At 41.1% G+C, this 12,635-nt stretch overlaps 1 protein-coding gene across 1 annotated transcript in view; it reads left to right on the top strand.

Moving 5' to 3' along the window:
* AEBP1 (AE binding protein 1) overlaps nt 1–12,635 on the top strand; it is a 64,832-nt gene that overhangs the window by 28,820 nt on the left and 23,377 nt on the right. Inside the window, exons 6-10 of the mRNA XM_060787684.2 lie at nt 2,872–2,961; nt 5,439–5,516; nt 5,603–5,698; nt 6,791–6,880; nt 10,670–10,753. Of these exons, the coding sequence (XP_060643667.2) occupies nt 2,872–2,961; nt 5,439–5,516; nt 5,603–5,698; nt 6,791–6,880; nt 10,670–10,753 (438 nt within the window). The remainder of the gene's footprint in view (nt 1–2,871; nt 2,962–5,438; nt 5,517–5,602; nt 5,699–6,790; nt 6,881–10,669; nt 10,754–12,635) is intronic.

Genomic DNA, 12,635 nt, shown 5'->3' with positions numbered 1-12,635 from the left:
TGAGGGCATTGGTTTCCAGGTGGAAGGCGGTCCCGGTCAGGGTTGGCTTGATGCGCCTTACTCTTGGCACGTTTCTCTCTTTTGCCCTCCATTAATGCCTCTCCAAATTCTACAGCACTGTTGGTCACAGCTGACCTCCAGCTGGAGCGCTCAAGGGCCAAGGCTTCCCAGTTCTCAATGTCTATGCCACAGTTTTTAAGGTTGGCTTTGAGTCCACCTTTAAATCTCTTTTCCTACCCACCAACATTCCGATCTTGAGTTTGGAGTAGAGCAACTGTAATGATTTCCAGGTCAGCAGCTTTTCAAAGCCCAGTAAATGATGCTCTAGTACAGGGCTTCATAATCTTTTTCTACTTGTTACACCTTTCTGTCTAAGGTATAAAATCAAACATTTAATGATAATAAATTGGCATTTGTGCAGCTTGTGAATTAGGCTAATTTTCCATTTTTATGAAGTACAGCTGAAGCAGTTTCTACAGAGTCTGCTGTAAACACACTGCACATCATGTTGTTGGAGGCTTTCATGGCCAGAATCACTGGGTTGCTGTGAGTTTTCCAGGCTGTACGGCTATGTTCCAAAAGCATTATTTTCATCCACATCTATGGCAGGCATCCTCAGAGGTTGTGAGATTTGTTGGAAACTAATCTAGTGGGGTTTATATATCTGTGGAATGTCCAGAGTGGGAGAAAGAACTCGTGTCTGCTTGAGGCAAGTGTGAACGTTGCAATCAATCACCTTGCTTAGCATTGAATAGACTTGCAGCTTCAAAGCTTGGCTGCTAATGCTAATTGCAACATTCCCACTTGCCTCAAACAGACAAGGGTTCTTTCTCCCACCTTGGTCATTATTCTACAGATATATAAACCTCAGTTGCTTAGTTACCAACAGACCTCACAACCTCTGCTTCCCTGGAGACTAGGACGCAGAACAATGGCTTCAAACTACAAGAGAGGAGATTCCATCTGAACACGAGGAAGAACTTCCTGACTGTGAGAGCCGTTCAGCAGTGGAACTCTCTGCCCCAGAGTGTGGTGGAGGCTCCTTCTTTGGAAGCTTTTAAGCAGAGGCTGGATGGCCATCTGTCAGGGGTGATTTGAATGCAATATTCCTGCTTCTTGGCAGGGGGTTGGACTGGATGGCCCATGAGGTCTCTTCCAACTCTTTGATTCTATGATTCTGAAGATGCCTGCCATAGATGTGGGCAAAATGTCAGGAGAGAATGCTTCTGGTACATGGCCATAAAGCCCAGAAAAGCAATAATGTGAATCAGTCTGTCAACCTTTTGCTTGTGAAACTCGGTGGTTGCTGTCACAGGGCATCCAATAATAATAATAATAATAATAATAATAATAATAATAATAATCTTTATTTATACCCCGCCACCATCTCCCCAAAGGGGACTCGGAGCAGCCAAGCCCGAACAAGAATTACAATATAACAATACAAATTGCAATAAAATAAACAACATAACATTAAAATATAACACATCAAAGCATATAAAACAATATACACAGAACATAGGAACTAAGCATAATGATAGAAGGACAAAGGGAGGGCCGCATGTACATAAAATGATTTCAAAACTCCGGGTGAGATAAGGGGGCAGAACTAATTGTAAGGGAGAACTTATAGAGATAGCAAAATAAGCAAACCTTCATACATGGAAGCGGGGGTGGACTCCTGGGACAAGAACATTGAGGGAGCACTAGCATAAAATTATGTGGCTACTCTTCGAAAACCCAACTCCTTGTTTGTTGCGCAAGTCAGATGTTCCCACCTCAACATCTTTAAACTTACTTGCCCAACAACACACAGTACTCACATCAACACAATCACCATAAACAGCTTGCATTCTCTGATTAATCTCCTTTGGGGTGACACCTGCTGTCAAAAATTCAATGACTGCAATGTATTGTCGAAGGCTTTCATGGCTAGAATCACTAGGTTCTTGTGGGTTTTTCGGGCTATAGAGCCATGTTCTAGAGGCATTTCTCCTGACATTTTGCCTGCATCTATGGCAAGCATCCTCAGAGGTAGTGAGGATGTTTCACCTGCATCTATGGCAAGCATCCTCACTACCTCTGAGGATGCTTGCCATAGATGCAGGCAAAACGTCAGGAGAAATGCCTCTAGAACATGGCTCTATAGCCCGAAAAAACTCACAAGAACCTCAATGACTGCACATTGCTTAAGTCGGATTGAATGACCCTCTGCGCAGGTTTCCATACTTTGCACTTTAACAACACAACCATTCGATGCTAAGGCTTCATGCCAATATGGGACTGTAGAGGAGAGTCTACTGAACAAGCCAGTACCTGCCGCATACGAGTACTTCTATCGGTTGAGGAGTTACGAAGGTGGAGGCATTACTTTTCATTTAACCCTTGTACAATAAAGGTTGAGCCAAAGTCTGTTCCAGAACAACAAAAGATATGCAGAGAGCCTGGTAACCCTTTTGAAAAACCAGCATACAGAATATGGCACAACTTTTTATAGCAGGTATAGGCAAACTTGGGTCCTCCGGGTGCTTTGGACTCCAACTCCCACCATTCCTAACAGCCTCAGGCCCTTTCCTTTTCCCCCTCAGCCGCTTAAGCGGCTGAGGGGGAAAAGGAAGGGGCCTGAGGCTGTTAGGAATAGTGGGAGTTGGAGTCCAAAGCACCCGGAGGGCCCAAGTTTGCCCATGCCTGTTTCATAGACAAGAATCAGATGCAACAATATGCCTGCAGAGTGACCTACTTCTCGGTACTTTGACACATGCAGAATGGCACAGAGTCAGAGACTTATTCGCCCCCTTTTATCTTCTGCCTCTGAGCATCCAGAACTCATCATGACTGGTGACAAACTCTTTTTTTTCTTCCCTGCCGCAGTTGAATACATCAGACGCCAGCACAAACCCAGCAAACCACCAAAGAAAAAGAAACCCGAGAGACCCAGACTGGAGACGGAGGAGAAGCCAAGTATGCAATCCATTTCCTTTGGCTTACTCGCATTTTGCCTGGATGTTGGAAAGCAATGGAGAGGGGCAGGGGGGAGAAATGGAAAACATCCTAAGATAGTAATAGAAGAAAGAGCTGAAATACTCTTCAGTCAGCGGACTCCCTCTCTTTAGTGCATGTCGGAGGTGTGCCTTATGTTAGGAGAGCTATGGCATGCCAGGTCTGCTGTGCATAAACCTACTTCTTTTTCACAGCCTTTTCCCAGACATAGGCAGGAATCAACCAGGCCTTGAAGCGGCAAGGCATTGCAATGCTAATCAAGGTGATTAATTGCAACATTCACACTTGCCTCCAACAGAGAAGAGTTCTTTCTCCCACCCTGGACATTATTCCACAGATATATATTGCTTAGTTTTCAACAGACCGCACAACCTCTGGGGATGCCTGCCATAGATATGGGCGAAATGTCTGGAGAGAATGCTTCTGGAACATGGCTAAACAGCCCGGAAAACTCACAGCAGTCCAGCCATGAAAGCTTTTGACAACACATCTCACATTCTGTTTCTCTTTTATCTCTTCGGTTTTGTGTATGTGTAATAATTTATAATATTATAATGTACTGCAATATAATACTACTACTAATAATATGATATTATAATTATATATTTATATTACATATAATATTACTAATATTACAACATAATGGTATAGTACAATATAGTAATATATAATACAGATATTGTACTATGCTAATAACATAATATACTAGTGGTCCCCTGCCACGCGTTGCTGTGGCCCAGTCTGGTGATATGGAAAATAAAGTAATGAGAAAGTGCTGGTTTCTAATATGTGCAATGTCTTTCTGCTTGTGGGTAAACAGTATTTCTTGATGTTTCTTTGCCAGTATTGACGTAGAGATTGTCTGGCTTGTCTACTCTGGAACATGCAACATATCATTTTCCATGTTTAGGAGTCCCTGTCAAATCTATAATACTTTATCTCTCTGTGTGTGAATCATATCTATCTATCTGTCTGTCTTTCTGTCTATCTATCTATATCTATGGCTGGATGGCTAACTGTCAGGAGGGCTTTGATTATGTTTTCTTGCCCTGGTGAAGGGAGTTGGACTGGATGGCCTTAAGTATTTTCTGTTGGTCATGGGGGTTCTGTGTGGGAAGTTTGCCCCAGTTCTGAAATTTGTGGGGTTCATTCAGAATGGTCTTTGATTGTAGGTGAACTATAAATCCCAGTAACTACAACTCCCAAATGTCAAGGTCTATTTCCCCCAAACACCATATGTGTTCATATTTGAGCATATTGAGTATTCATTCAAAGTTTGGTCTAGATCCATCTAGATCCTGTGATGCTCTCGATCCCGCCTGCATCACAGGCACGTTTGGCGGGGACGAGGGACAGGGCCTTCTCAGTGGTGGCCCCTCAGCTGTGGAACGCCCTTCCCATGGACATTAGATCAGCCCCCTCGTTAATGGTGTTTCGAAGAAGACTGAAGACCTGGCTGTTTGAACAGGCGTTTGGATAAACAGTGCAATGAATATAATGAATATAGGAAAACGGAATTACGGATGACAAGTTGGATCACGATTCTAGTTACGAGATGTCAATGTGTTGTCTATTGATGTGTAATTACTTAGTATATTACGGTGTTAATTGTTTTTAAATAGTGTATGTTGTTAGCATTGAATTTTTGCTCTTGTTGTTAACCACGTTGAGTCGCCTACGGGCTGAGAAACTGCGGTATACAAATAAAGTACATAAATAAATAAATCATTGTTTGAGTCCACAGTGCTCTCTGGATGTAGGTGAACTACAACTCCCAAACTCAAGGTCAATGCCCACCAAATCCTTCCAGTATTTTCTCTTGGTCATGGGAGTTCTGTGTGCCAAGTTTGGTTCAATTCCATCGTTGATGGAGTTCAGAATGCTACTCATTATGTACAGAGCATTTATATATATATAGATAATGTACTGCAATATAATACTAATAATAATAATAATAATAATATGATATTATAATTATATATTTATATTACATGTAATATTACTAATAATATTACAACATAATGGTATAGTACAATATAGTAATATATAATACGGATATTGTACTATGCTGATAATATAATATATTGTATGTATGTATGTGTGTGTGTGTGTGTATATATATATATATACACACACACACATACATACATACAATATATACACACACACCTTGTAAGCCGCTCTGAGTCCCCTTCGGGGTGAGGAGGGTGGCATAGGAACACCGTAAATAAATAAATAAATATGCAGATGGGTGCCACTGCCTTTTGCTTCTGCCTGCCTGTGGCATATTTATATTAATCATTGTTTAAATCTAGAGGCCATTCACCATTAGTATGAGAAATAGATGTGAGCTTAGGGTGTCCCTGCTACCTTGTCTTGGCAGTTACACTGTCACATCCTTGGAAAGGTCTCATGGGGATTTCTGTTTTGCTTGGCAGGAAAGTCAGAAGAACCACCCACACCACCCTTCGAGAATCATTATGAAGGAGGTATAGAGCTGCCCGATTATGGAGATGGTAAATATTATCCTATGCCTTTCTTTGAAAAACACAAGTGAGGGGTTATGCTTCTCCTTTTAACCAACCACTTTCCCCCCCTGTAGTGGACTATGGTCTGCCCCCACAGAAACCCAGAATCTACCCCAGCAGAAAAGAAGATGAGGGTGAAATGGAGACAGATGAAGAAAAACTCAGGCTAAGTGAGTAGATAAGCAGTGGCTGGGACTGCACCTACAGGATTGAGATGTTCAAAAAAGTTGTGATGGGAATGGAAAAGGCCAGAAAAAATAGGAAAAATACACCCACCCCAGGCCCGTAGCCAGGATTTGGTTTGGGGGGGGGGGGGGGCTGAATGCACCAGTAAGGCCTTTTTGCGAACCACCATGAGAATTTCGGGGGGGGGGGGGGGGGGCTGAAGCCCCTCAAGCCCCCCCCCCGGCTACATGCCTGACCCACCATCTTGTGCATTAAAGCATGTTGGAGCATGTAATAATCAGTTGGTGAATGTGTTAACTGAAAATGCAAAGCACAAAGCCATGCCCGGGGAGCTAGCTGAGCCTGGGATTTTTGGCAACAGTTACATATTTAGGCTTAGCTGTGCGGGAGCTATGCAGATAGAGACAGTGCTTACTTCAGGAGCTGCTGGAAGGAGATTTTCACATGGACACCTAATCTCTCAAAAAGAACATTGTGTGAGTCAGTGCAACAGTTCACATGATTATATATATGTACTCTGCATTACAAAGAGTAAATTCCTTGTTCTTTACTGATAATCTGCATGGAATATTTTCTTTCTCTGGCAAGACAGTGTGTGGACTGATAAAATGTGAACTATGCATGATTTCCATTATATAAATATGGAAGTTCACTCCTGGATTTGCATACAAAATAGGAAAAATATACCCACCCTTCCTTTTATGCATTTAAGTAGGTTTCTTCACTTTGCTATAGAGAAGAGTGTATGGCCCTGGATGCTTCCAGGACCAGTCATTCTCCATTTTCAGTTTGAAAACTTCATCTGGATGGAGAAATTGGCTTGGGGATAGGAGATGCCTGGGGTTGCATGTTGCCTTCAGGTCATGTGACTCCCACGTGTGCCAATGTCAAAGGGCAGTGCCCATTCCAATGTAATCAAACACTTGCACATTTCCTTTATTTTACTCAAAATATAAGCTACTAGTTATGTCCACTTGCAACTTAGCCCCATCAGAGAGCTCACATTTCCCAGCCCCAAACTTTGTAAAACACTCAGATCTGATTATAACCATGCTGTTCTTTGTTCTGTGCATCAGAAAAGCCTAAGAAAGGCAGCGGCAAGGAGGATGAGGATGTTGAGACAGATGAAGACAAATGGGCAGAAGAGAAAAGCAAGGATCGGAAAGGTTGGTCCAGCTTTTGATCTAGAAATTTATTTATTTATTTATTTATTTACGACATTTATATGTCACCTTTCTCACCCTGAAAGGGACTCAGAGCAGCTTACAAGACATATATACATACAATACATTATATTATTAGCATAGTACAATATCAGTATTATATATTACTATATTGTACTATGCAATTGTATTTTAATATTATTAGTAATATTACATGTAATATAAAATATATAATTATAATATCATATTATTAGTATTATATTGCATTACAGTATAATATTGTACATATTATATGTATGTACAATATATTATATTATATTATATTATACTAGCTGTCCCCTGCCACACGTTGCTGTGGCCCAGTCTGTTGATCTGGAAAATAAAGTAATGAGAAAGTGTTGGTTTCTAATATATGTAATTTCTTTATGCTTGTGGGTAAACAGTATTTCTGATTGCTTCTTTGTCAGTTGATGTGGAAATTGTTTGGTTTACCTACTCTGGAACATGCAACATATCATTGTCCTTCTTTAGGGGTCCCTTTCTAATCTGTATCTGTGTGAATCATATCTATCTATCTATATCTATGGCTGGATGTCTCTTTGTCAGGAGGGCTTTGATTATGTTTTCTTTCCCTGGTGAAGGAACTTGGACTCAATGGCCTTAAGTATTTTCTGTTGGTTATGGGGGTTCTGTGTGGGAAGTTTGCCCCGATTCTGTCATTTGTGGGGTTCAGAATGCTCTTTGATTGAAGGTGAACTGTCCGTGTTGATATGGAGAGTGTCTGGTTTGCCCACCCTGGAACATGCAACAAATCATTGTCCTTCTTTACGGGTCCCTTTCAAATCTATGATACCATATCTCTGTGTGTGTGAATCCTATCTATCTATCTATCTATCTATCTATCTATCTATCTATCTATCTATCTATCTATATCAATGGCTGGATGGCTCTTTGTCAGGAGGACTTTGATTATGTTTTGTTGCCCTGATGAAGGGAGTTGGATTGGATGGTGTTAAGTATTTTCTGTTGGTCATGGGGGTTCTGTGTGGGAAGTTTGCCCTGATTCTGTCATTTGTGGGGTTCAGAATGCTCTTTGATTGAAGGTGAACTGTGAATCCCAGTGACTACAACTCTCAAATGTGAAGGTCTATTTTCCCCAAACTCCATCTGTGTTCATATTTGGGTGTATTGAGTGCTTGTGCCAAGTTTGGTCCAGATCCATCATTGTTTGAGTCCACAGTGCTCTCTGGATGAAGGTGAACTACAACTCCCAAACTCAAGGTCAATGCCCACCAAACCCTTTCAGTATTTTCTGTTGGTCATTTGAGTTTTGTGTTCCAAGTTTGGTTCAATTCCATTGTTGATGGAGTTCAGAATGCTCTTTGATTGTAGGTGAACTAACAATCCCAGCAACTACAACTCCCAAATGACAAAATCAAAAACTTTTGAGTGAAAGTCACTCCTTGTGTTGTGAGACGTTTTGTTGCCAAATTTGATGTTATTTCGTTCATTATGCACAGAGCATTTATATATATATATATATATATATATATATATATATATATATATATACACACACACACACACACACACACACACACACACACACACACAATAGATTATATTATTAGCATAGTACAATATCAGTATTATATATTACTATATTGTACTATACCATTGTATTTTAATATTATTAGTAATATTACATGTAATACAAAATATATAATTATAATATCATATTATTAGTATTATTATTATATTGCATTACAGTATAATATTGTACATATTATATGTATGTATATTATATTATATTATATTATATTATATTATATTATATTATATTATATTATATTATTAGCATAGCACAGGAGACAAGATGGAACTGCCCCCACCCCCTTCACTCTGGCCTAGAACGATGGTTGGTGCTGGGGGGAAATGAACTCAGTTTATCGATTTTTTATTTATTTATCATGTCAGAAACAAATTGATCATGTTTGTTTGGTTGCATACTACAAGTCACTTCTGGTGTGAGAGAATTGGCCATCTACAAAAACATTGCCCATGGGATGCCTGGATGTGTTACCATCCTGCAGGGAGGGAATGGCAGAAGTAGAATGTCCTTATAGCATAGATATTTAGTAAGACATTAATTTACTGTACCTGAAGAATATCCACTTTGTTGTATTCAGGCAGACTGTATTATCTTGACCAAATCCTGTACAGTGTACCTTAACTCTTATACAAAAATGACTCATCCCTTTCTCTGAGTAGAGTGGTGAAAGGCAAGAACTTGGTTCATCCCAGAAGAATCTAAAGGAGCCACTGATTCCTTCTACTCTGGCTTTTTTGAATGTCTGCATAGGGCAACTAGCACTTTCTCCTCTCCTCTAGGGATCATGTCAAAGTCGACCCCACAACCATTGTCTTGTGGGGTCCCGCAGGGCTCAATACTGTCCCCCATGTTGTTTAACATCTACATGGGGATGGGGGAGATCATCCGGAGTTTCAGGGTGTGGTGTCATCTGTATGCAGATGATGTCCAACTCTGTCACTTCCCACCTGCTACTAAGGAGGCTGTCAAAGTCCTGAACCGGTGCTTGGCCTTTGTGACAATCTGGATGAGGGCGAACAAATTGAAACTGAATCCAGACAAGACAGAGGTCCTACTGGTCAGTCGCAAGGCTGAACAGGGCATAGAGTTACGGCCTGTGTTGGATGGAGTTACACTCCCCCTGAAGATGCAGGTTCGCAGTTTGAGTGTGATCCTGGACTCATTGCTGAGCCTGGAACTGGGGTTTCGGCGGTTGAACAATTAAAACTTGTGTGCCGGCTGCGCCCATACTTTGGGAAGTCTGACTTGGCCATGGTAGTCCACGCACTGATTACAAACCTTATAGACTACTGCAACATGTTCTACGTGGGGCTGCCTTTGAAAACTGTTCAGAAGCTTCAAATGGTCCAGCAGGAAACAGCCAGGTTGTTAACAGGAGCGGCGCTCAGGGAGCGTACAAACCCTCTGCTGCGCCAACTCCACTGGCTGCCAGTTTGCTACCGGCACAATTCAAAGTGCTGGCTTTAGCCTTTAAAGCCCTAAACGGTTCCGGCCCAGCATCTCTCTGTCCGAATGCATCTCTCCCTATGAACCATCTAGGTCTCTAAGATCGTCTGGAGAGGCCCTACTCTTGATCCCGCCTCATTCACAGATGTGACTGGCGGGGATGAGAGACAGGGCCTTCCCAGCAGTGGCCCCTTGGCTATGAAACACCCTCCCTAGGGATATCAGATCGGCCCCCTTCCTCCTAACATTTCGAAAAAGAGTTAAAACCTGGCTTTTTGAGCAAGCATTTGCAGATGTAGTGTAACAGGCTTATTTAGATCCATGGAACGATTGGACGTTGAGACTGGAAAATGATTTTAATAATGAGACGTTGAGGGCTTGTGTTTTATTGTTTTTATTGTCTCTATTGTTTTATATGATTTATGTTATATGTTAATATTAACATATATTGTTGGGGGCATTGAATTTTGCCGATAGTAAACCACCCTGAATAGCCTCCGGGCTGAGAAGGGCTGTATATAAATATGGTAAATAAATAAATAAGTCCATAATTTTACCCCCAAACCAGCCCCCAGCTTTAAAATGAGACTGACTTGTACATGAATATATACAGTACTTTCTCTGTGCCATATGCATTTCTGTTAATCCTCTGAGACATCTTCCTCGTTGGCTTTACTATATCCTCCCAGACATTTCCTCCTTGATATGTCCTTTTTTCTCTTCAACACATGCAGGGAAGCCAAAGAAAGCAGGAGGGAAAAAGTGGGAGACAGATGAAGATGAAGATGATAAGGAGTGGACTCCAGAAGAGAAAATAAGTGAGTGATGAAGTGAGATTTTTATAGCTGAAATGTTATTGCTTGCATTGCGGACTGATGTTTTCCTCAATCTTGGATCTAATAATGGATTATGTAGGTAAGTGTTGTATATCAGAATGTTATTCTATCTGGCAGTCAAGGCCCTTCCATTAAGCACTCTTCATACCTTCAGAGAGCCATACTGGAAAGTAGCAAGTGAGATGTTGTAGGAGAGAGCCTTTAAGCTAGCCTACTGCCAATAGAGAGGGCTATTTAAGTCTGTAGGACATTGCAGTGTAAATTTCTCATAATAATATCTCGCCAACTGAATCTCTATATGTTGTAGAGCGCTTTCATGGCCAGAATCATTGGGTTGCTGTGAGTTTTCTGGGAAGTATGGCCATGTTCTAGAAACATTCTCTCCTGACCTTTCACTCACATCTATGGCAGACATCCTCAGAGGTTGTGAGGTATATTGGAAACTGGGCAAGTGAGGTTTATATATCTGGGGTTTGTTGGAAACCAGGCAAGTGAGATTTATATATTTGTGGAATGTATTGTCGAAGGCTTTCATGGCCAGAATCCATGGGTTGTTGTAGGTTTTTCCGGGCTATATGGCCATGTTCTGGAGGCAATTTTTCTCCTGACGTTTCGCCTGCATCTATGGCAAGCATCCTCAGAGGTAATGAGGTCTGTTGGAAATAGGAAAAATGGGTTTATATATCTGTGGAATGACCAGGGTGAGACAAAGGACTTTTGTTTGCTGGGGCTAGCTGTGAATGTTTCAGCTGATCACCTTGATTTGCATTCAATGGCTTGGAAGCGCCTGGGGGGAATCTTTTGTTGAGAGTGATTTCATGTGCCTGTTTGTTTCCCCTCTGTTGTTTTGCTGCAGTAATTTTTTTCAGTTTTTTAATACTGGTAGCCAGATTTTGTTCATTTTCATGGTTTCTTCCTTTCTGTTGAAATTGTCCACATGCTTGTGGATTTCAATGGCTTCTCTGTGTAGTCTGACATGGTGGTTGTGAGAGTGGTCCAGCACTTCTGTGTTCTCAAATAATATGATGTGTCCAGGTTGGTTCATCAGGTGCTCTGCTATGGCTGATTTCTCTGGTTGGAGTAGTTTGCAGTGCCTTTCATGTTCCTTGGAATGTCCAGGGTGGAAGAAAGAACTCTTGTCTGCTTGGGGCAAGTGTGAATGTTGCAAATGGCCACCATGATTAGCATTTAATGGCCTTGCAGCTTCAAAACCTGGCTGGTTACTACCTGGGGGAATGTTTCATTTTGACGGTATTACTGTTGTGGTTGTTTTCAATCTGGTGAATGCTATTATTTCCTTCTTATTCATCTGGGAATGTTTTTAATTTTGTGAATGTTGACATTTCTTATAACTTTGTAGTCTTGTTGACATCTCATTGCTAATCACATTGAGCACTATTTTTAGTGTCATTTTGCACTAAGTAAAATAACGCTGTATGTCATAAATTTTATAGTGTTAGAAAAACTCCATCTGTGCCAGTTTATCTGGGGAAGTATTTTGTCATTGAAAGAGATAGAGCAGGAGTGGGCAGCTGCATTGCAGTGTGGCAAGTTGGAAAAAACTGGAAGTCATTTCTCTTTCTTAATACATAAGAGTCTTGTTTATCCAATGTTTGCTTATCTAACGTTATGTATTATCCAACACAGTTTGCCTCACACCCGGATCCACAAGTGAGGCAAACTGTGTTGGATAATACATAACGTGAGGGAAGTGGAGTGTATATTTACTTGTGGAATAATGTCCAGGGTAGGAGAAAGAAAGAACCCTTGTCTGTTTTGGTGCTACATTTGTAAATACAGTCATTATTACATAACGTTACAAGCTGGAATGTGTCCAGAGGAGAGCGACTAAAATGATAAAGGG

This window comes from Anolis sagrei, chromosome 7 (genome assembly GCF_037176765.1).
Source record: "Anolis sagrei isolate rAnoSag1 chromosome 7, rAnoSag1.mat, whole genome shotgun sequence".
NCBI classification, from domain to species: Eukaryota; Metazoa; Chordata; class Lepidosauria; order Squamata; family Dactyloidae; genus Anolis; species Anolis sagrei.
This window is presented reverse-complemented; position numbering and strand designations above follow the sequence as displayed.